At 41.1% G+C, this 24,873-nt stretch overlaps 1 protein-coding gene across 1 annotated transcript in view; it reads right to left on the minus strand.

The window, feature by feature from the left end:
- Positions 1 to 1,971: 1,971 nt before the first annotated feature.
- celf1 (cugbp, Elav-like family member 1) overlaps positions 1,972 to 24,873 on the minus strand; it is a 41,729-nt gene continuing 18,827 nt past the window's right edge. The window contains exons 10-13 of the mRNA XM_080729598.1: positions 23,757 to 23,939; positions 12,339 to 12,482; positions 9,488 to 9,687; positions 1,972 to 3,084 (exon numbers count right to left, since the gene is read on the minus strand). Of these exons, the coding sequence (XP_080585724.1) occupies positions 9,560 to 9,687; positions 12,339 to 12,482; positions 23,757 to 23,939 (455 nt within the window). The 3' untranslated portion in view covers positions 1,972 to 3,084; positions 9,488 to 9,559. The remainder of the gene's footprint in view (positions 3,085 to 9,487; positions 9,688 to 12,338; positions 12,483 to 23,756; positions 23,940 to 24,873) is intronic.

Raw genomic sequence — 24,873 nt, forward strand, 5'->3', positions numbered from 1 at the left:
TAGCAGATCTATTAATATATGAGCTCTCACAAAGCGGGCACTTTGAGGGCTTGTAGATCTGCTATTTTCACCACGTGAAGTACGACACGATGTAGAAGGCTTTGTGGAAGACGCGTGTGCACGTGCACGCACGCACGCACACACACACACACACACACACACACACACACACACACACACACACACACACACACACACACACACACACACACACACACACACACACACACAGGATCAAAGTGACATTTAAATGTGTGTAAACGTGCTTTAACACCAAACACAAACCTCTGGGTTAGTTTAGAAAGAACCACCGTAAACCACACACACACACACACACACACACACACACACACACACACACACACACACACACACACACACACACACACACACACACACACACACACGTTTATTGTTTTAAAGTTGTTCCGGAGTTCGAGTTCGGGAGAGATAAAAAATGAATAAAATAAAGTGCAAAATATTTGGCAACGGTTTTAATTCTTCCCGTTTGGATTCTATAAAACGAATGGACTCGTAGTGCGAGAAGGAAAACGTGCGGTCATGAATAGTAAAACGTGCGGTCGTGAAAAGGTACGATAAATTATACTGTGAAAAACATAAACATAATAGCGAGGGCTTGGAGCGAAAAGGGCGTAAGTGACATTTTTACATTTTTTCACAAGACAGCTTTCTATTGATTGTAATTATTTAATTTAAAGCTATACTGTGTAAGTTGCTAAACTAGTGGTCAGTCGCGGTATTGCTTTTTACGTCCGTTTTTCGCCCGGAGTCGTCGCGGACCACCGGAGCGGCGCCACAACCGATACGAATCCGTGGAGGGGTATAACGTAATTTTCCAAGAGCGTATGTTTGCATTTGGAGAGTGAGAGGTTAAGAATCCTTCACCATCGTAAACACTGGTTGCTGAGAGGGGCTACTTCCTGAAGAGACGCGGATTGGCCGGTAGTGTATCACGTGTGTATGATCTGCGATGTGATTGGCCAACGTATACACAACGTATACAGATGATGCAAATGACGTAATTTTGCCGAGAAAGACCGCCCCTGTCACGGTTAGGTAGAAAACATATAAAGAAAAGGCTTTTGGGGCTGAAATGAACGGAGTGGGGGTTCTAAAACTTTAGCGATTTAATAGTTAGGACAATTTTAAGATATGTTTTATAAAAAAAGTTACATGGTATAACTTTAAATCAATCAGTCTATACTTTAATACAGATTAGGCTTCAATGAATGTATTTCAAAATATACTTTTTAATGTTGTTTTTAATTAAATAATTGTTACAATCAATGAAAAGCTGTCCTGTGATGAAAAAATGTAAATGTCACTTACGCCCTTTTTGCTCCAAAAGCCCTCGATAGATGAACTGACTCGTTGTGATTGGTTCAATCTAAGGCCGACTGTGACCAATGACATCTGTTTAATTGATGTCACGTGACCAATGACATCCGTTTACTTGATGGCACGTGACCAATGACATCTGTTTACTTGATGTCACGTGACCAATGACGTCTCATCTGTTTACTGACGATGTCACGCTGTATGTGCCTGCGGTGGCCACGCCCACTCTGGGGATGCCCCGCACACTCTGGGGAGGCCACGCCCACTCTGGGGATGCCCCGCCCACTCTGGGGAGACCACACCCACTCTGAAACGCTCATGAATAAAACAAACGTTTTCTTTTTGTTTTTCTTCTAAATAATCTCTCACAGAAACTCCCACTGCTAAATGATCCTAACAGCACAACGATACAAAGTCCAACTTAATCATAAAAAGGAAACGGTTTTATATAATTTATATATTATAATAATAATTCACAAGAAAGAGAGAGAGTTGGTGGTGTGTGTGTGTGTGTGTGGGGGGGGGGGGTGTTGTAGAATCTGATAGGCTGCTTTCACACACACACACACACACACACACACACACACACACACACACACACACACACACACACAAACCCACACACACACAAAACAAAACAAAGCAGGGTATTTTGGGGGCGGGGCTTTGGGTCGACTGCTGGTTTAAAAAATAAAACAAACAAAGACGATAAAAGTAAACAAAATAAGAAATAAAGTTTGTTTTTATTTTTTTAGTAAAATCTAGTGTGTTTTTTACGTCAGCAAGTTCTAGAAAAATAGATTATCTGCGCTCGTTTTCTCATAATATTTATGCGTTTTCTCACAACGATACTAATGGAACTTTAATACGTTTTTTCTTAAACTTCGATGGCAGTCTCTTTGGCGCCCCCCTCCCCCCTTGTTGTAAAATGAGTCGACACAGAAAAACACACAAAAACGCACAAAACTCAAACACAAACAAACACAGGGCTGAAATCAGGGTTCCCACACATTTTTACCAGTTAATTTCCAAAACTTTCCCAAAACTTTTCCAGGATATTTAACCCGATTTCCAGGACTATATTATAACAATAATTCAGCTCAATAACAGGTTGCTTACTCCTATGCGCAATATGCCCTAAGACAGGCAGTGTATGGCAGTGGTTCTCAACCTTTTCAGGCCGTGACCCCCCGAAATAAACATGTTTTAACTGGGGACCCCCCCACCCTGACGAGCACTAAGAGTTGAGGAATTTTGTATAACACGTTTCTATTGTGAAAATAGCAGATCTACATGCTCACAACGAATTTCTCCCTCTAATATTTGGCAATTTGGCCCATGTTTAATTTGTCATTTCAGAGGCATTAACAAAATCAATAACCAAAAACAACGCATAGCTATTTTTTTCCCAGGACCTTCCAGGACCCTTGATAAATTCCAAAACTTTTCCGGTACTGGATTTTTTTTATTTTATTTTTTTTCAAAATATTCCCAGGAATTTCATGACGTTTGTGGGAACCCTGTGAAAACAGAGGGGGGAGGTGGTGTAGTGACACTGGGTCTCCACCGGGGGCAGCAGCAGCAGCAGCGTCAGTGCAGAGGAGAAACACAGAGGAAGAGACGGACTGACGGACGATGTGACGGACGGACGGACAGACGGACGCCAACATGCTAGAGGAGGAGGAGGAGCTAAGGATGGACACTAACCAATAGGAGAGGAGGATTCTGGAGGAGAAAAAACACAAAACAAAAACAAAGACAAACGGAGACAAAAAAAAACCTGAGGTTAAAAAAACACCACAAACAAACAAACGTCGTCAACAACAAACAGGGGGGGGTTTCACTATATGTTTGAGTAAAACGGTGTGGGCCCCCCCCCCCCCCACACACACTTTGCCGAGCGTCGCTAACATCAAAAACTAAACCCTTCTTTGTTGTTTTAAAGGGCCTACACCATGCTTTTAAAACTATATTTTTTGTATAAATATATGCTCAAAATTGAGTCTTAGACAGGTTTTAACCCCCAACAAACACTCTGACCATTCCTTTTGTTTGTTCTAGCTCTACTATAATGAGGCTCTCCAGCTGCAATACCAAAACGGCCTCTGTTTGCTCAGGGGCGCATCTAGTGGGGTTTTTCCACTGAAAAAAAAAAGTTTTTTGGAAAAACATTTTTTTTTGAAAAAAAAAAAATGTTTTTTTTTTTTTAAATTTTATTTTAAAACGGGAAACGCGTGTGACGTCACATGCGTCAACTCTCAGAACAGCACTGTTCTGAGAACCCGTGGAAAGCTTTTCATCTCTGTCTTCCCAAAACCAGAGAAAGACACAATTGTCAGAAATAGGACTTTGTGAGGATAGAAGGTGCCAGTGGGACCCCAAAAAAAAGTTTTAAAATAGAAAAAGTGAAAATTCATGGTGTAGGTCCTTTAAAGGGACGACACCATGAATTTACATTTTTAAATTTTGTATGTATTTAACTGTTAACTGAGGTGACGGGGGGGGATGGGGGTTACACAACAGTGACACGAACACACAACATGTGCAAACAGACAACATGTGAAAACACACAACATATGTAAACAGACATTAACGTTAGCAATGCAACATTGCTAAACACCTCAGCGTCTTCAGAGGTTACGCTGGTAACCCCGTCTCTCTGCTAATACGAGTAACAAGGAAGATAAAAATAAATACGAATAAAACACCCAGAAAGTCCGAACGTTAAGGAGCCATGTGATTACAAAGTCCTACAAGAGGAGGTCGTTAAGCAGTGAGTTTAATTTAGTTGAACGGGGCCGTTCTGCAGCCAGAGTCTATCTTAGAGGTTCACCAACACTCAGCCAGAGTCTATCTTAGATGTTCACCCAACACTCAGCCAGAGTCTATCTTAGAGGTTCACCAACACTCAGCCAGAGTCTATCTTAGAGGTTCACCAACACTCAGCCAGAGTCTATCTTAGATGTTCACCCAACACTCAGCCAGAGTCTATCTTAGATGTTCACCCAACACTCAGCCAGAGTCTATCTTAGATGTTCACCAACACTCAGCCAGAGTCTATCTTAGATGTTCACCCAACACTCAGCCAGAATCTATCTTAGATGTTCACCCAACACTCAGCCAGAGTCTATCTTAGATGTTCACCAACACTCAGCCAGAGTCTATCTTAGATGTTCACCAACACTCAGTCAGAGTCTATCTTAGATGTTCACCAACACTCAGTCAGAGTCTATCTTAGATGTTCACCCAACACTCAACAACGTTTCACCCTAGAAAACACAAGACAGCAGGATATCAAACATATAATTTTCAAAATGTCTGTCTGTCTGTCTGTCTGTCTGTCTGTCTGTCTGTCTGAGTGTCTGTCACAGCGTTTCTCCTCAATGGCTGGAGCAATTGATCTGAAATCGCATCACCATTAGCATATGAACACACCTAACATAACTGTGAAGCCCGTTTGTCACTTTCACAAATCATATGCTGTATATTAGCATTTTTATGGTGTATCTATATCTATTCTGCATCTAGCTTGAGGCATATCTATTCTGCATCTAGCATGAGGCAACATGTTTAACCAGCTGTGTGTGTGTGTGTGTGTGTGTGTGTGTGTGTGTGTGTGTGTGTGTGTGTGTGTGTGTGTGTGTGTGTGTGTGTGTGTGTGTGTGTGTGTGTGTGTGCAGGCGGGTGGGCGGTTGTCTGGCCCTGTTACAGATGTTGTCCAAAAATCATGCAGATCGGTACACAGTATCTCTATAGCCATTAAACGAAACGGGTATTTCTTACATTGATGCTCCTACATATTATCATGCAAGCACCAGTTAAAGTTACTTTCCATCCCTCATATACTGTGTGCACACTGTGCACATCCCATAACCCACACACTGCACATCATTTCGGAGCTCATATCTTTGAACGGGTAAGGGCTAGTTAAAATAATTTAAGTGATCACAAACGCCAGTAACAGTAGTGACATTTAAAGGGGCACTCCACCACTTTTCAACCTATGTTCATATAATTGGTCCTCACTCAAAAATAGCTTTTTCCTTTTTTTTATTTTTATTTTTTTCTCAGAGGAGGGCTGTGGGCAGGTCAGAAACCCATCGTCTTGTGACATCATCGATTGCCAATCCAGCTTATAGAAACTGCAGGCTTTCTATTCCTGGAAAGTTGCAATTTTAAAGTGGAAGCCATTGTTCTCGCGATAATAAAAATCTAAATATTTTTTTCAAAAATATTGATTACATTTTTTTTTGTGGAAAATGATGATGTCACAAGACGATGGATTCTGAACTTCCCACAGCTCTCCTAGGAGACTTGGACTGAGTAGAAAAAAATTGTGATATTTTATCATGAACATTAGTGAGGACCTATTATATGAAGACAGGTTGAAAAGTGGTGAACTACTCGATGTCTACTCGAACTACTACTCACTTTAAGTGATCACAAACGCCAGTAACAGTAGTGACATCTAAATGACTCTAAACGCCAGTAACAGTAGTGACATGTACTTGATAATAATGTCAGTAACAGCAGTGACATTTAAACGACTATAAGCGTCAGACAGGATCATCTACTGTCCGGTTGAACGGTACATTTCTGTCCAGCGGGCTTTGGTTCATTGTGGCCAGTCACAGAGGGGGGCGTGTCTTCAACACTGTCACATTGAGCTGCAGGACAGCTGAAGGCCAGCAGAGGGCAGTAGACTGACGATCTCAATCTACAGAATTCTATTCTTTGGGTTTTCATGACGTGCTTTTTCTTTGCAGTTTGTTTTAAATAAATATATCAATAAATAAAATTAAAATAAAATCATACAGTAGTGTACAGGTTCCATCTTGTGCTGTATAATACAGGGTTAGGCACACAATGAGTTAATTTAAATATGGACTCCTTTCCCACGTTTCGTGTAGCAAGTTGTTTAAATTCCTAAAGTGTTTTATTTAGCAGCACTGGCGGGTCCTACGCATGTCCTACGCATGTCCTATTCACCATATTCCTGGCCTTCTCCATGGAGGCTGCCATTTTCTTTTACAGAGGGCGCTAGAGAGTTTTTCTCTGTGCGCTGCTTAAAAAAACAAAACAAAAAAAAAACATCTTTTCACTTCCTCCCAAGTAAGGAAGTGACAGGGAATTGTCTGTTGCCAGATTTTGCCAAAGAAATAAGCCCAACAGAAGCAACTAGGCTCAGTTTTACTACTTTACATTTACAATTGAAAATAGCAGATCAGCAAGCTCACAATGTGTCACATTGTGAGCTTGTATATTTGCTATTTAAAAATATTGAGAAAAAAAAACAGACATTTGAATATTTTTGAAACATTTTAACAACATAAATCTGTGTGGTGGTCCCTGGCACCACATATTTTCAGATGGGGGTATGCGACTGTGGACACATGTGTTAATCTGGGGTCCTTGATATGAAAAGCCACTGGTTTAAAAAAATATTAGAAAGTAAGGCAGCCCAATAAGCAACTATACTATTTTTTTAGAGACACAAATTCGCCAGAGCGCCAACTACTGACACTTTATTGCAAGGACAACAGGAAACCAAATGAGGTTTTTCAGGCCAGCTTTTTCAGCCTCCGCCTCTTTAAGGATATGAACAGGAAGCCGGGGGCGGGGCCAGGAATATGGTGAATACATGCCAAGGGGTTACCATGACGACAACACAGCGAGGGGAGGGGCTAAGGGCACAATATACATCCCAAGAGTTTTTAAAAAAGAAAGAAGAACGAACTGTCAAAGAGTTTCACATTAGGATTAGGATTAGGGTTAGGATTAGGAACTGTCAAAGAGTTTCACATTAGGATTCTACAAAATACTGTTGAAGATTCATTATCTCATCTTAAATGTTTTCCTCTTTTCTTAAACAATCATTTCCATTCAGATAAATAATTTAGGCAATAAATAAGTTTCCCGTACGACGCACAGGAGAAGTAGAAAACCTCTATAAAAATAGAAAAGGCAGAACAATAATAATAATAATTATAATAATAATACGTTTGTAATATACATCATCATTGTCTCCTTTTTGCAAACTCTTTCCAATTCTTTAGATTATAAAAAAAAAGAAAAAAAAAAGATTACGTTTCTGGAGAAAGAGGACAACAACATCGACAACAACGTCCTCAATAAAAAGCAGTGGCCGGCTGAATCCTGTTCACTGATTGGTTGGTTGGAGGTCATTTTGCTCCAATAGAATAAATGATACTTAAACAGAACAGGTGACCACAGTGCCCTCTAGTGGCCCAGCTGGGAAGGACCGCGTCTAGGAATGCACCCATATATGGAAACACCAGACCATATATGGAAACACCAGACCATATATGGAAACACCAGACCGATATGGAGACCGACGTGTAAAAAAATAAAAACATATATATATTTTTTTTTTTCAAAAATGTTTTTTGGACCTCCAGAAATGTGTTAGGCATGATCGCGATCGCGAAATTGCATGTTTAACCCCCATACCAACCCATTCTTTCAAACATGGCAGCCATGTTTGTTTACATTTGAAGAAAACATAATGGCTGCTAAATCATGAATGCCTGAACGGATTTCCAAGCGGATTATTTTTTTGAAAGCTGTGAACAGCGTGCACACACACGGTGCATGATCTAGGCATGGGCGTGCACGATCCGTGCACTATGAATTACATGGAAGTCTATGGAGACCATGGCATCGCAAACCTTCAAAGAGAAAAAATCATTGCAACTTAAGTGTTAATTTATGATTATAATAAAACACAAGTGTCGCTCTGTAGGCTGCAGATGAAACACAATTTTTAGATGCCGTAAACATCGCCCAGCGTCTTCGCAAAATTGACGACCTATTTGCCGATTACGGTCGAGGAGGTGAACATCGGCCCGTACCGACCATACGTACGATATATATATATACGGGTGGATCCCTGACTTGATACCCATATATGGGCGGGTCTTACTGATACCCATATATGGGCGGGTCCTCAACTGATACCCATATATGGGGTGGATCCCTGACTCCGCCCCTGGGCGTGGTCGTCCCAGCTGAGCCAATGAGGACATGTTACAAAAAAACACCAGGATTCAAAACGCACAGCATCACATCATCAGTAAACAAACCAAAACTAACAAAATAACTAATAAGCAATGAGATCCACACAACCCTAGATACAGTGTGTGTGTGTGTGTGTGTGTGTGTGTGTGTGTGTGTTACACAGTGTGTGTAAAGGTGTGTTGTTGTGTGTTGGTGTTGTTTTTTGTTTGTTTTGTTTTTGTAGTCAGTCCACCCTGGTCCAGCCACCTCGTCAAGGGCTCTTAACGACCTCGTTAAGGGCTCTTAACAACGTGAGGGGCGGGGCTTAAAGCAGAAGGTGTATTTTGGCAAGTGGCTGTGGAGTGTGAAAGTCATCAACGTCATTACTAATATAACTATAAATATATTTAACACAGCAAACTGATGACAACTTAAATAAAAACATTAGCATTTTTCAACTCAATTAAAAACAAAACAAAATAATTGCCACAACAGAACAGTAATAATAATAATAATAATAATAATAAGGATATCATCCAGTGTGAAATGGTGACTCGAGTGTCTATTTTTTTTCTCCGCGGAGTCACACGGTTTACAAAACGGAAGAGGGCGTTGGGATTGGCTGGGAGCCGAGTGAAGCCACGCCCCCTCCCCCCGGCATAAAGGCTCCTCCCCCTGTGAGGGGGCGGGGCCAAAGTGATGACATCACTCCACTACGTTTCTCATATTGATGTGTTTGGGAAGTTGACATTTCAATCACAGCAATCGATGCGTGGATATTAAAAGCTAATTGATACGTTGAACTCTCGTACGCTTAAAGCAAAACACGTCACGTTCTGCTGACGTGAGCAGATTTATTTAGACAAAATCATTCATTCAGTCAGAATTCATACTATACTTTTTTTTAGAAAGTATAAATCTAGAACACAGAATGTACAGATCCAGAACACAGATTTCATAGCTCTAGAACACACCGAATAAAAATTCACAGCTGCTTCACTTCGAACCGAGGTTTGATTTTCTTTTTTAAACAAGTGAGAGTAGTAGTGGTAGTGGAGTGATGTGGGGGGGGGGGGGGGGGGTCTTCTGTCTTCCATCTTCTAGAACTTACCAGAAGCACAGCCCCTCCTCCTCCTCTGCAGTGAGTCAGTGTCTCTCTCCCTCTCTCTCTCTCTCTCTCCTCTCAGTAAGGCTTGCTGTCGTTCTTGGATCGTTTCAGCTGAACCTTCAGCCTCTTCATTCCGATCTGGAAGCCGTTCATGGACTGGATGGCAGCCTGCGACGACACCGGGTTGTCGTAGCTGACGAAGCCTGTGGGGGGCGCCACATGCACCGTGTTACTGTAGAGGTGGTTGCACACTGCTGCGTTTTTCGGGCCGAATATCGGAGTGAATTTCGGAGCACGCAAATAAAAAAATCAACCTCACGTTATGTCAGTCACGTTTGCACACTGCCGCCCGTTTCGCGCACCACTCGGTCCCTTGCTCTCTCTATCTCCCTCTCTCTCCTTGTCCTGATAAACGCATTTCGCAACGAAAAACGCAGCAGTGTGCAACCACCTTTATACCATGCTAGCCTGACTGCAAGCGTCAGACTCTATCACACACCTCGTTTTGGGAAGAGAGTCTGAGATTTCGGGCAGACATTCCACTTCTGGGGGGGCGGGCAGGGGGTGGTTTAAAAAAATGATTACAGCAGTGGTTCCCAAACCTTTTTGTCTCAGGTCACCACTATAAATATTGTTTTAATCCGAGGCACCCCTACATTATAATTTTCACTCCCAGCACCTTATATTTATAGGTAAGGTAAGGTAAGGTAAATTTATTTATATAGCGCTTTTCAAAACAGATGTTACAAAGTGCTGTACAATAAAAGAGCAAGTCAAACAAAACATCACAATAAAATGAAACACAACAACAAAGTGAATAACAAACAAGGTAGAGAAAATGTACATAGAAATCATTCAGCAATAAAAAAAAACAATTTATAAATTAAAATGTTTACGAAACAAATAGGTTTTTAACTGCCCTTTAAAGGATTCGACTGACACTGATCGTTTCAGGGATAGCGGTAAGTCGTTCCAGAGGGTGGGAGCGACTGCTTCAAAAGCTCGATCACCTTTTGATATCAAGCGTGTTGTCGGGATGTCCAGAAGGTCTTTATTTGAAGATCTAAGAGCTCTTACATTGACCTTAGGATGTAATAACTCAGCTATATATTTTGTATTAGTATATAGTATATAGTATATTAGTATATCATATTTTATAGCATATCGTCGTTGTCGGGTGGAAACCTTGTATGTCCAAAACCGTTGTATTTATCATCTATAAAATGTACTAAACTAGTGAAAACAGCCGATCTACAAGCACATCGCGCATCGCGAGGCGTTTTGTGTTTGTGCAAGAGTCTTGTGTGATGAAGCAGGGCTTTGCTTTACCAAAAGACATACACATTTGAAACTTGGAGATACGAGGTTTCTGCCTGACAGTGACGATATTTTAGTGATTATGTTGCGAGGAAAACTAACACCAATATATTTATGGGGTGCCCTGAGACAAAAGAGTTTGGGAACCCCTGCTCCAGAGGACCTGCTCCAGAGGACCACTACATGTCCACTCTTCACTTCAGAGGACCACTATATTTGCACTAGGGCATTCACGAATAGTGATTTTTAGTATTCAAATTATTCGACCTCAAAGTATTCGAACAGTGGAATATTGGACAGGACTGGCCAAACTGTCAAATATTGAGTAAGCAAGAGGAGAACATTGTGAAAATAGCAGATCTACATGCTCACAACGCCTTGCGTTGCGAGGCGTTGTGAGCATGTAGATCTGCTATTTTCACAATATTTATCTGTGGGACCGAGTCACATTAAATGTAATTCCTACAATTCCAAGTGCTTGTCAGGGTGGGGGTCCCCAGTTCAAATATGTTTATTTTGGGGGTCACGGCCTAAAAAGGTTTGAGAACCCCTGGTATAGAGCATTAACAAATTCATCCACCAGGGGCATTGACAACTCATTCTTATGACTTCCTATCTAGCCAAGCTTTATAAACTATATATATATTTTAAAGAAAAAAAAAGGAAATATTCGACTTCGGTGAACAACGTCGAATAGTGACTTTGATATTCGAATGTTCGAATATTTGGTGAATGCCCTATTGTCCACACACACACACACGCACGCACGCACGCACGCACGCACGCACGCACGCACGCACGCACGCACGCACGCACGCACGCACGCACGCACGCACGCACGCACACACACACACACACACACACACACACACACACACACACACACACACACACACACACACACACACACACACACACACACACACACACACACACACACACAGATAGAAAGCTTAAAGGAGGACTTCACCACTTTTCAACCCATCTTCATATAATAGGTCCTCACTAATGTTCATAATAAAATAGCGCAATTTTTTTCTACCCAGTCCAAGTCTCCTAGGAGAGCTGTGGGAAGTTCAGAATCCATCGTCTTGTGACATCATCACTTTAAAAAAAAAAAAAAAAAAAAAAAAAATATATATATATATATATATATATTAGAAAATAATATTTCGATTTTTATTATCGCGAGAACAATGGCTTCCACTTTAACATTGCAACTTTTCAGGAATAGAAAGCCTGCATTTTCTATTAGCTTGGATTCCCAATCGATGATGTCACAAGACAATGGGTTTCTGACCTGCCCACAGCCCTCCTTGAGTCTGCCTGCTCAATAGCGCCCCTCCTTTAACGTGTGTGGTCAGGAGAGGTATGACAGGCGACAGACATACATACAGACACGGCATCGTGAAACCTGATTACAGGAGTGGCGGTGAGACCACCACTCAAAAAAGCTATTTTTTAGTGAGGACCAATTATATGAAAATAGGTTGAAAAGTGGTGAAGTCCTCCTTTAAGAAGGAAGTAAGGAACTGACCGAAACACTTGCTGAGGTTGGTCTGCTTGTCGATGAAGACCTTGGCAGAGATGACGTTTCCAAAAGGCATGAACATCTGAAGAAGGTCCTGGTCTCCAAACTCCTGGGGGAGATGGTAGATGAACAGGTTGGCTCCTTCTGGGCCTGATGGAGGAGATACAACCTAGAGTTAAAACCTTCTGATGGAGGAGATACAACCTAGAGTTAAAACCTTCTGATGGGGGAGATACAACCTAGAGTTAAAACCTTCTGATGGAGGAGATACAACCTAGAGTTAAAACCTTCTGATGGGGGAGATACAACCTAGAGTTAAAACCTTCTGGACCTGATGGGGGAGATACAACCTAGAGTTAAAACCTTCTGGACCTGATGGAGGAGATACAACCTAGAGTTAAAACCTTCTGGGCCTGATGGGGGAGATACAACCTAGAGTTAAAACCTTCTGGGCCTGATGGGGGAGATACAACCTAGAGTTAAAACCTTCTGATGGGGAGATACAACCTAGAGTTAAAACCTTCTGATGGAGGAGATACAACCTAGAGTTAAAACCTTCTGATGGGGGAGATACAACCTAGAGTTAATACCTTCTGATGGAGGAGATACAACCTAGAGTTAAAACCTTCTGATGGAGGAGATACAACCTAGAGTTAAAACCTTCTGATGGAGGAGATACAACCTAGAGTTAAAACCTTCTGGGCCTGATGGGGGAGATACAACCTAGAGTTAAAACCTTCTGATGGGGAGATACAACCTAGAGTTAAAACCTTCTGATGGGGAGATACAACCTAGAGTTAAAACCTTCTGATGGAGGAGATACAACCTAGAGTTAAAACCTTCTGATGGAGGAGATACAACCTAGAGTTAAAACCTTCTGATGGAGGAGATACAACCTAGAGTTAAAACCTTCTGATGGAGGAGATACAACCTAGAGTTAAAACCTTCTGGGCCTGATGGAGGAGATACAACCTAGAGTTAAAACCTTCTGATGGGGAGATACAACCTAGAGTTAAAACCTTCTGATGGGGAGATACAACCTAGAGTTAAAACCTTCTGATGGAGGAGATACAACCTAGAGTTAAAACCTTCTGATGGGGGAGATACAACCTAGAGTTAAAACCTTCTGATGGAGGAGATACAACCTAGAGTTAAAACCTTCTGATGGAGGAGATACAACCTAGAGTTAAAACCTTCTGATGGAGGAGATACAACCTAGAGTTAAAACCTTCTGGGCCTGATTGAGGAGATACAACCTAGAGTTAAAACCTTCTGATGGAGGAGATACAACCTAGAGTTAAAACCTTCTGATGGGGGAGATACAACCTAGAGTTAAAACCTTCTGATGGAGGAGATACAACCTAGAGTTAAAACCTTCTGATGGGGGAGATACAACCTAGAGTTAAAACCTTCTGATGGAGGAGATACAACCTAGAGTTAAAACCTTCTGATGGAGGAGATACAACCTAGAGTTAAAACCTTCTGATGGAGGAGATACAACCTAGAGTTAAAACCTTCTGGGCCTGATTGAGGAGATACAACCTAGAGTTAAAACCTTCTGATGGGGGAGATACAACCTAGAGTTAAAACCTTCTGATGGAGGAGATACAACCTAGAGTTAAAACCTTCTGGGCCTGATGGAGGAGATACAACCTAGAGTTAAAACCTTCTGGACCTGATGGAGGAGATACAACCTAGAGTTAAAACCTTCTGATGGAGGAGATACAACCTAGAGTTAAAACCTTCTGATGGAGGAGATACAACCTAGAGTTAAAACCTTCTGATGGGGGAGATACAACCTAGAGTTAAAACCTTCTGGGCCTGATTGAGGAGATACAACCTAGAGTTAAAACCTTCTGATGGGGGAGATACAACCTAGAGTTAAAACCTTCTGATGGGGGAGATACAACCTAGAGTTAAAACCTTCTGATGGGGGAGATACAACCTAGAGTTAAAACCTTCTGATGGAGGAGATACAACCTAGAGTTAAAACCTTCTGATGGGGGAGATACAACCTAGAGTTAAAACCTTCTGATGGAGGAGATACAACCTAGAGTTAAAACCTTCTGGGCCTGATGGAGGAGATACAACCTAGAGTTAAAACCTTCTGATGGGGGAGATACAACCTAGAGTTAAAACCTTCTGATGGGGGAGATACAACCTAGAGTTAAAACCTTCTGATGGGGGAGATACAACCTAGAGTTAAAACCTTCTGATGGAGGAGATACAACCTAGAGTTAAAACCTTCTGATGGAGGAGATACAACCTAGAGTTAGAACCTTCTGGGCCTGATTGAGGAGATACAACCTAGAGTTAAAACCTTCTGATGGGGGAGATACAACCTAGAGTTAAAACCTTCTGGGCCTGATTGAGGAGATACAACCTAGAGTTAAAACCTTCTGATGGAGGAGATACAACCTAGAGTTAAAACCTTCTGATGGAGGAGATACAACCTAGAGTTAAAACCTTCTGATGGAGGAGATACAACCTAGAGTTAAAACCTTCTGGGCCTGATGGGGGAGATACAACCTAGAGTTAAAACCTTCTGATGGGGGAGATACAACCTAGAGTTAAAACCTTCTGGACCTGATGGGGGAGATACAACCTAGAGTTAAAACCTTCTGGACCTGATGGAGGAGATACAACCTAGAGTTAAAACCTTCTGGACCTGATGGAGGAGATACAACCTAGAGTTAAAACCTTCTGGGCCTGATGGGGGAGATACAACCTAGAGTTAAAACCTTCTGGACCTGATGGGGGAGATACAACCTAGAGTTAAAACCTTCTGATGGAGGAGATACAACCTAGAGTTAAAACCTTCTGGGCCTGATGGGGGAGATACAACCTAGAGTTAAAACCTTCTGATGGGGGAGATACAACCTAGAGTTAAAACCTTCTGATGGGGGAGATACAACCTAGAGTTAAAACTTTCTGGGCCTGATGGGGGAGATACAACCTAGAGTTAAAACCTTCTGATGGGGGAGATACAACCTAGAGTTAAAACCTTCTGGGCCTGATGGGGGAGATACAACCTAGAGTTAAAACCTTCTGGGCCTGATGGGGGATTGCAGTAGATTAAAGGTTATCAAGATTGATTATGTGTGACGTTTAAGCAATATTACACGAGAGGGTGTGCATAACACGGTTATCCTGCACGACAGCCTTGCCGCAGGAACAAGCCGACAGGCGAGTTCCGTAGGCAGGACTGAAGTGTAGAACGTATTGTTAAAAAAATAATGTCATCAATAGATGCCAAAAATGTAATAAGTGAAAATAGACGATGTGCAAGCTCACACGAGTTGCAATGTGGCACGTTTGTGAGCTTGCAGATCGGATATTTTCACTGTAGTTGGGATTTATCTTTTGAGCAAAAACGTTTGGGAAAACACTGATCTATAAGTAGTCTTTAATAAAAACACAGATCTAAACTAATCTTTAACTTAAAGGGATATTTCACTTTAAAAAAAAACGTTTGGTCATTTTATCATCTAATCAGGCTTTTATGAACACCCAGGACAGTTTTTAATTTGCTTGATTCAATATTTAGATATTTGATGTAAATGTTACCAGGCCCTCCAGGCCCAGGGCCTCTCCCCACACACACCCATTGTAACTTCAAACTTCATTTTAACCATGATAGGTTCATTAAAAACACCCATTATTTTGTCTGGTGACTCTGGTGACTCAAAATAATAAATAATATGAGTCACCAGAAAAAAAAGTAATGGGTGTTTTTAATGAATCTATCATGGTTAAAAATAAGTTTGAAGTTACAATGGGTGTGTGTGGGGAGAGGCCCTGGGCCTGGAGGGCCTGGTAACATTTACATCAAATATCTAAATGTTGAATCAAGCAAATTAAAAACTGTTCAGGGTGTTCATAAAAGCCTGATTAGATGATAAAATTACCAAAGTTTTTTTTTTTTTGAAATATCTCTTTAAAGGGACAGAACAAACGGTGGACATTAAGACATCTGAGGACGAACGGAGACAAAGAGAAGACAGAAAGACAGACGAGGACGTCTTCTGGTTTGGACTTCTGCTCGTTTTAAACACATAGAAAGTCCTAGACTCCTCATTAGCTGCTGCAGTTCATTAGAAATCCTAGACTCCTCATTGGCTGCTGCAGTTCATTAGAAAACCTAGACTCCTCATTGGCTGCTGCAGTTCATTAGAAATCCTAGACTCCTCATTGGCTGCTGCAGTTCATTAGAAATCCTAGACTCCTCATTGGCTGCTGCAGTTCATTAGAAAACCTAGACTCCTCATTGGCTGCTGCAGTTCATTAGAAAACCTAGACTCCTCATTGGCTGCTGACGTTCATTATAAAACCAGTAGTCACTTTGAGTGGCAGCTATAAAGAGCCCTCAGCACTTCAGCCACCTGGTGTTTTCACTCCAATGACCTTTGACCTGCAGCCGCCAGCGACTTGTCTATGGTTTGTATATCTATGGTTTGTATATCTATGGTTTGTATATCTATGGTTTGTATATCTATGGTTTGTATATCTATGGTTTGTATATCTATGGTTTGTATATCTATGGTTTGTATATCTATGGTTTGTATATCTATGGTTTGTATATCTATGGTTTGTATATCTATGGTTTGTATATCTATGATTTTATATCTATGGTTTGTATATCTATGGTTTGTATATCTATGGTTTGTATATCTATGGTTTGTATATCTATGGTTTGTATATCTATGGTTTGTATATCTATGGTTTGTATATCTATGGTTTGTATATCTATGGTTTGTATATCTATGGTTTGTATATCTATGGTTTGTATATCTATGGTTTGTATATCTATGGTTTGTATATCTATGGTTTGTATATCTATGGTTTGTATATCTATGGTTTTATATCTATGATTTTATATCTATGGTTTGTATATCTATGGTTTTATATCTATGGTTTGTATATCTATGGTTTGTATATCTATGGTTTTATATCTATGATTTTATATCTATGGTTTGTATATCTATGGTTTGTATATCTATGGTTTATATATCTATGGTTTATATATCTATGGTTTGTATATCTATGGTTTGTATATCTATGGTTTGTATATCTATGGTTTGTATATCTATGGTTTGTATATCTATGGTTTGTATATCTATGGTTTGTATATCTATGGTTTATATATCTATGGTTTGTATATCTATGGTTTTATATCTATGGTTTGTATATCTATGGTTTTTATATCTATGGTTTGTATATCTATGGTTTGTATATCTATGGTTTGTATATCTATGGTTTGTATATCTATGGTTTGTATATCTATGGTTTGTATATCTATGGTTTGTATATCTATGGTTTTATATCTATGGTTTGTATATCTATGGTTTGTATATCTATGGTTTGTATATCTATGGTTTGTATATCTATGGTTTTATATCTATGGTTTGTATATCTATGGTTTGTATATCTATGATTTTATATCTATGATTTTATATCTATGATTTTATATCTATGATTTTATATCTGTGGTTTTAAAGATAAGTGTGTGTGTGCGTGTGTAAAATCAACATAGCATAGCAGAATAAAGGGGAGGGGGGGGGGGGGATCTTAAGCACTTTGCACACAGGACAGTTGCGTTTTTTTCGTTTGCTACATGAATAAAACACATTGTATTTGGTGTGCAAGGCTGTGCGGATCCCAAAAGGAGTCATAAAAGTAGTGATGAGTTTTTTTTCCGCATGCGACAAGACGCACAAATCGAACTGGGTTCGATCGAGAAAAAAAAAAAAAAAACGCACGACCGCAGCCACTTGTCGCACGGCTAATTCGGATCCGGTGTGCATGAGGTCGTAGAGAATCATTGTTTTCTTTAAAAAAAATGAAATCGTCCGTTTTATCCGTGCGGATAAGCGCGCCTGTGTGCAAATGGCTTTACCCGTGCTGCGGCTACTGTCTCTGGCAGCAGATTATAAAACAGGGTAACATAATAAACGGGGTAACAGTATAAACAGGGTAGCGGGGTAAACAGGGTAGAGGGGTGGGGGGAGGGGGTAGATCTTACCCGTGCTGCGGCTAACGTCTCTGGCTGTGGCAGCAGATTAAAACAAGACAGAAGCCTTAGCAGAAGATATCACAACAACAACAAACAACAATAACAACAACAACAACAACATGTTACAGCTACACAAGGCCTGATTCTGCTTCTGGACGACATGGGTTAATTTAGGCCTAGAATTATTGAATGCTTTAAAGTGATAGTTCACCTATTTTTGACATAAAGCTGTGTGAAATACTTGCCATTAAAACAATGGTTAAAAATGTATTAATTGATTACCAGAGTCCCGTGGTCAGAGTTCTGGTCAGTTTCTAATGAATATTAAGTAGTTCCAATGGGATGGGGGCCATTTGGCGTGGCCCAATCATTGAAAATAGATTAATCCACAAAACTAGCGTCATTTGTATTGTTGGCCTATTTCTACCATATAGAGCGAGGTTTCGTTCTGATCAGCTGACTGCAAAGCACCTTGTTTTGGGGAAATACGTTGCAGCGGCGTAGTGATACTGGACACAAAAAATAGTACCATGTGACAGAGGGGTCAAAGTTGAACGAAAGTTGGTCTATTTAGTAGAAATAGGTCAACAATGCAAATGCTAGTTTTGTGGATTCATCTATTTTTAATGATTGGGCCATGAGCCCCTGCCAAATCACCAGAACTACTTTATATTCATCTAAAACTGACCAGAACTCTGACCACGGGACTCTGGTTAGAGTTCTCATCGGGCCTGGAAATTAAGGCCCGGCCCTAACTGGGCCCGAGTGGGCCGACCCGAAGCCCGGCCCGACCCTAACAATTATCATCATTTTCGGCCCGAAAACCCGAAAGCCCGAGTGAGAGGAGAAAAAAAAAGAAACGTCGCCAGCCCAGTAGGCAGCACCAGTGTCTCAAATTACAACAGTGAGAGAATGGACATATAATAGTTGGCGAAATGGCAACTTCACGTGTTAAATTGCTCATGAAACATGCAAGGTTCTGCACAAAATGTGCTAACGTTAAATCCCTGTTGTTGTCAACACTAGAGTCAATCTCAATCATACAGCTCTCATCCTCTCTCTCCGTTGTCGCTGCCTGCGTGATTTATGTTTCGTCCTTTCAACGGTCACGCATCAAACACAGGCAGATCTATAAACCCAAAACGTGTTCATCTGGCTTGCATTCTGGGCTTGCAGATCTGTTCTTTAGTGCGCGACACCTCCTGGCCACCATGCTTAAACATACACAACTCAGGCACGTAATAAGCGGCGCGCTACGGCTGTAAACCCTTTAATATAAATGCACACAGCAGCAGCAAAGGACACTTGATTAACCAGAAAGCATAATGGAATTAATATCTTACCAGATGAGATGAACGTCTCTATCATCAGGTAAGGCTGTCAACGTGTGGTGCTTTTAGGTTGATCATGTTGATGTTGTTGTAATACAATCCTTTTAAGTCCTTGTCAATATATCCAGGTTGGTTCCGCTTTGAAAGTAGGCTAGTTTTCTTGGATTTATACTTATTACAAACTTGTGAAATTGCCTGCTGCCTTTTAATTTAACATGCAGCTCCAAACTTTCATCGTAGCCGCTCCACACACGGAGCTAACGGTGACTCGCTGCCTGTGACAGACTTCCGTATATCCAAAGGTTTCGATTGTGACGTCATCACAACAACCAGACCGCTCTATGAGACTGATATACTATACTTCCGTATGCGTCACCGATTATCCTTGGATAATTGGTTAGGAACTTAGACAGGCTTCAGAGCTGCGCTAAAGACAGGCAGACAGTGATATGCGCCTGTTCTCTGTTGCTTGAGTGGCGGAGCCCGGAGCCCGGCCCGGCCCGACTAATTATTATAATTTTTGGGCCCGGCTCGGCCCGATTACGTCGGGCCGGGCCGGGTCGGGTCGGGCTCGGGCAGAATTTGAGAACTCTAACTCTGGTAATGAATTAATACATTTGTAACCACTATTTTAATGGCAAGTATTTCACACAGCTTCATGTCAAAAATAGGTGAACTATCACTTTAGCCAGTGAAAAATAGCAGATATACAAGCTCGTAGCTTGTAGATCTGCTATTTTTGAAAAAGTCATGAAAATGTGTGCAAATCTTTGAATATAGCCTATGTATTTTCAAAGCGAACGTTAGTAACTCAAATTTTGCTTCTGGGTGGTCCCTGGAACTAAATATTTTGAGATGGGGGGTCCGTGGCCAAATACATATCATTTTGGGGGTCCTTCACATGAAAAGGTTTGAGAACCACTGACATAGTAGTCTCTCAAGAACAGACTAACTGAGCTCCAGTTGAGTGAAAAGGACCTTTTCCTTGACGATGGCTGGCCAGATTGCTGACATAGAAACATAGGTGTTTTAAAAAAAACCTTAGAAGGATTCAAAAGACACTTATAGAATCGGGTCAAAATTATAATTTTCAAGATTTTTCAAAAATAGCAGATCTACAAGCTCACAGCTCACATCTACAAGGTGCTGCGCTGTGAGCTTGTATATCTGCTGTTTTTCAATAGTTAAAGCATAAAATAATATTGTGTACCCGTTCTGAATGGGTTAAATATGCAACCCTGGAGAACAAACCTGACACATAGACGATTGAAATCAAATATTTTATAATGAAGGTTAAATAAAATGGTTTAATTGTGATGCATACATATGCATGTGACTATTCTAATGTGAACAAGGCTTGGACAGCCAGATCATACTGTATGCATGTGACTATTCTAATGTGAACAAGGCTTGGACAGCCAGATCATACTGTATGCATGTGACTATTCTAATGTGAACAAGGCTTGGACAGCCAGATCATACTGTATGCATGTGACTATTCTAATGTGAACAAGGCTTGGACAGCCAGATCATACTGTATGCATGTGACTATTCTAATGTGAACAAGGCTTGGACAGCCAGATCATACTGTATGCATGTGACTATTCTAATGTGAACAAGGCTTGGACAGCCAGATCATACTGTATGCATGTGACTATTCTAATGTGAACAAGGCTTGGACAGCCAGATCATACTGTATGCATGTGACTATTCTAATGTGAACAAGGCTTGGACAGCCAGATCATACTGTATGCATGTGACTATTCTAATGTGAACAAGGCTTGGACAGCCAGATCATACTGTATGCATGTGCCTATTCTAATGTGAACAAGGCTTGGACAGCCAGATCATACTGTATGCATGTGACTATTCTAATGTGAACAAGGCTTGGACAGCCAGATCATACTGTATGCATGTGACTATTCTAATGTGAACAAGGCTTGGACAGCCAGATCATACTGTATGCATGTGACTATTCTAATGTGAACAAGGCTTGGACAGCCAGATCATACTGTATGCATGTGACTATTCTAATGTGAACAAGGCTTGGACAGCCAGATCATACTGTATGCATGTGACTATTCTAATGTGAACAAGGCTTGGACAGCCAGATCATACTGTATGCATGTGACTATTCTAATGTGAACAAGGCTTGGACAGCCAGATCATACTGTATGCATGTGACTATTCTAATGTGAACAAGGCTTGGACAGCCAGATCATACTGTATGCATGTGACTATTCTAATGTGAACAAGGCTTGGACAGCCAGATCATACTGTATGCATGTGACTATTCTAATGTGAACAAGGCTTGGACAGCCAGATCATACTGTATGCATGTGACTATTCTAATGTGAACAAGGCTTGGACAGCCAGATCATACTGTATGCATGTGACTATTCTAATGTGAACAAGGCTTGGACAGCCAGATCATACTGTATGCATGTGACTATTCTAATGTGAACAAGGCTTGGACAGCCAGATCATACTGTATGCATGTGACTATTCTAATGTGAACAAGGCTTGGACAGCCAGATCATACTGTATGCATGTGACTATTCTAATGTGAACAAGGCTTGGACAGCCAGATCATACTGTATGCATGTGACTATTCTAATGTGAACAAGGCTTGGACAGCCAGATCATACTGTATGCATGTGACTATTCTAATGTGAACAAGGCTTGGACAGCCAGATCATACTGTATGCATGTGACTATTCTAATGTGAACAAGGCTTGGACAGCCAGATCATACTGTATGCATGTGACTATTCTAATGTGAACAAGGCTTGGACAGCCAGATCATACTGTATGCATGTGACTATTCTAATGTGAACAAGGCTTGGACAGCCAGATCATACTGTATGCATGTGACTATTCTAATGTGAACAAGGCTTGGACAGCCAGATCATACTGTATGCATGTGACTATTCTAATGTGAACAAGGCTTGGACAGCCAGATCATACTGTATGCATGTGACTATTCTAATGTGAACAAGGCTTGGACAGCCAGATCATAATGATATGATGACAGGGGAAGCGGATCATTGTGTGTCTCAGGTTAGGATGATTGTTGGCAGAATCACAGAGTTTACACAATATTTGGCGTTTTCATTTTGCACCCGATCGGTGGTTGCCTGCACTACCAATATTCACCATAGGTTAACTTGTGCTGAAAAAAAAATAAGAAAAGAAAAGCTTGAATAGCGTAAAAAAAATAAAAAAAATAAAAAGCCTGGAACCAAGCCATCCAGGATGGCAGTGAATCATGAACATACAACCTTTGTTTCTATGAAAATAACGTTTTGGAAATCGCTAAACAAAGGGTATTTATTAAATGTAGTATATCAAATAATGTAATATTAAAACATGTTTTCACATAGGATCAAAGGTTGTATGGTCATGATTCACTGCCATCCTGGATGGCTTGGTTCCAGGCTTAACTCATACCCTGCCAAAAAGACGATTTCTATAATACAATCGTCTTTTTAACTATGGCCTTCCCTGCCAATCGTCTTTTAATCGTCTTTTAAAAAATTTTTTTGCATGTTTAACCCCCATACCAACCCCATCTTTCAAACATGGCAGCCATGTTTGTTTACATTTGAAAAAAAAAAAAAAAAAACAAGGGCTGCTATCTCCTGGATGCCTGAACGGATTTCCAAGCGGATTTTTTTGTTTGAAAGCTGTGAAAAAAGCGTGTACATGCATAGTGCATGATCTGTGCACAAATTTGTGCACCAGCGTGCACACTCTTTTTTTAACCCATTGGTGGCAAAACGGCAATATAAGAGGTCCCACTTTACATACGGCACCGACTGAGTTAACATAATTGTTATAAATATTTTTGTAAAAGTCTACAGCGAAAATGAATGGGGAATATTAAGTGGCACCAGGAAACCACTTCCGCTGCGACGCTCTATAAACATCATTTATCAGATCTCCATATAAACATCATTTATCAGATCTCCATATAAACATAATTTATCAGATCTCCATATAAACATCATTTATCAGATCTCCATATAAACATCATTTATCAGATCTCTATAAAAACATCAGTTATCAGATCTCCACATACCTTCCTTCTGGCTCCCTGCAGCGGAGACGTTCTGCTGAGACAGCAGGCTCTGGTTGTAGAGCGACGGCAGAGCAGCAGCAGCGTACTGCTGGATGCCTGAGTAGGCCTGGGAGAGAGCTTCCATAGTGGACCCGGAACCGTTAGAGAGTCCTGCAGAACCCAGACCTCCGTTTAGAGCCATGCCTAGAGGAACATAGAGGAGAACATAGAGGAGATCAGAGGAACATAGAGGAGATCAGAGCAGCAGCAGCGTACTGCTGGATGCCTGAGTAGGCCTGGGAGAGAGCTTCCATGGTGGACCCGGAACCGTTAGAGAGTCCTCCAGAACCCAGACCTCCGTTTAGAGCCATTCCTGAGGAACATGGAGGACATCAGTGTTAATAACTAACATTAGTCTGGGATCACTTCACTTTCCGGGCTTGTAACCGGTCTGGAGCGGAAACCACAACACGTCATGTTGTAGTACTCAAAGACTACAATTTGGCCGGAACTATCCAACCGGAAACAGTTTTAACCCAAAATAATTCCCCTGCACTCAAGGACATACTTTTAGGGCCTACCTAATAAACTCCTTGATGCAGAGTAGTTTTGCTTTTGAAAAATGTGTTTGCTATATGCATCTTTTAGTCCAACTGTCAGCGACTGGAAAGACTACACTAAGACTACAATAGGCTACTGGAGCATTTAATAGGGATTGGGGAAACAAACGGAGGGGACCAAATCAAAGTGACGCCGCTTCTTCTAGTGGTTTCCGCGTTGGGCGGAAACCAAACGGTCTGTTGTGAACGAACACCAGGCTGTAGAGAGGTTAAACTAACCCTAACCCTGAGTAGGCCTGGGAGAGAGCCTCCATGGTGGACCCAGAACCGTTAGAGAGGCCTGCACCGGAGAGACCTCCATTTAGAGCCATGCCTAGAGGAACATGGAGGAGATCAGAGGAACATGGAGGAGATCAGAGGAACATGGAGGAGATCAGAGGAACATGGAGGAGATCACTGTTACCTCCATTTAGAGCCATGCCTAGAGGAACATGGAGGAGATCACTGTTACCTCCATTTAGGGCCATGCCTAGAGGAACATGGAGGAGATCAGAGGAACATGGAGGAGATCAGAGGAA

Source organism: Nannobrachium achirus (assembly GCF_963921795.1).
Source record: "Nannobrachium achirus genome assembly, chromosome: 7".
In the NCBI taxonomy this organism is placed as follows: domain Eukaryota; kingdom Metazoa; phylum Chordata; class Actinopteri; order Myctophiformes; family Myctophidae; genus Nannobrachium; species Nannobrachium achirus.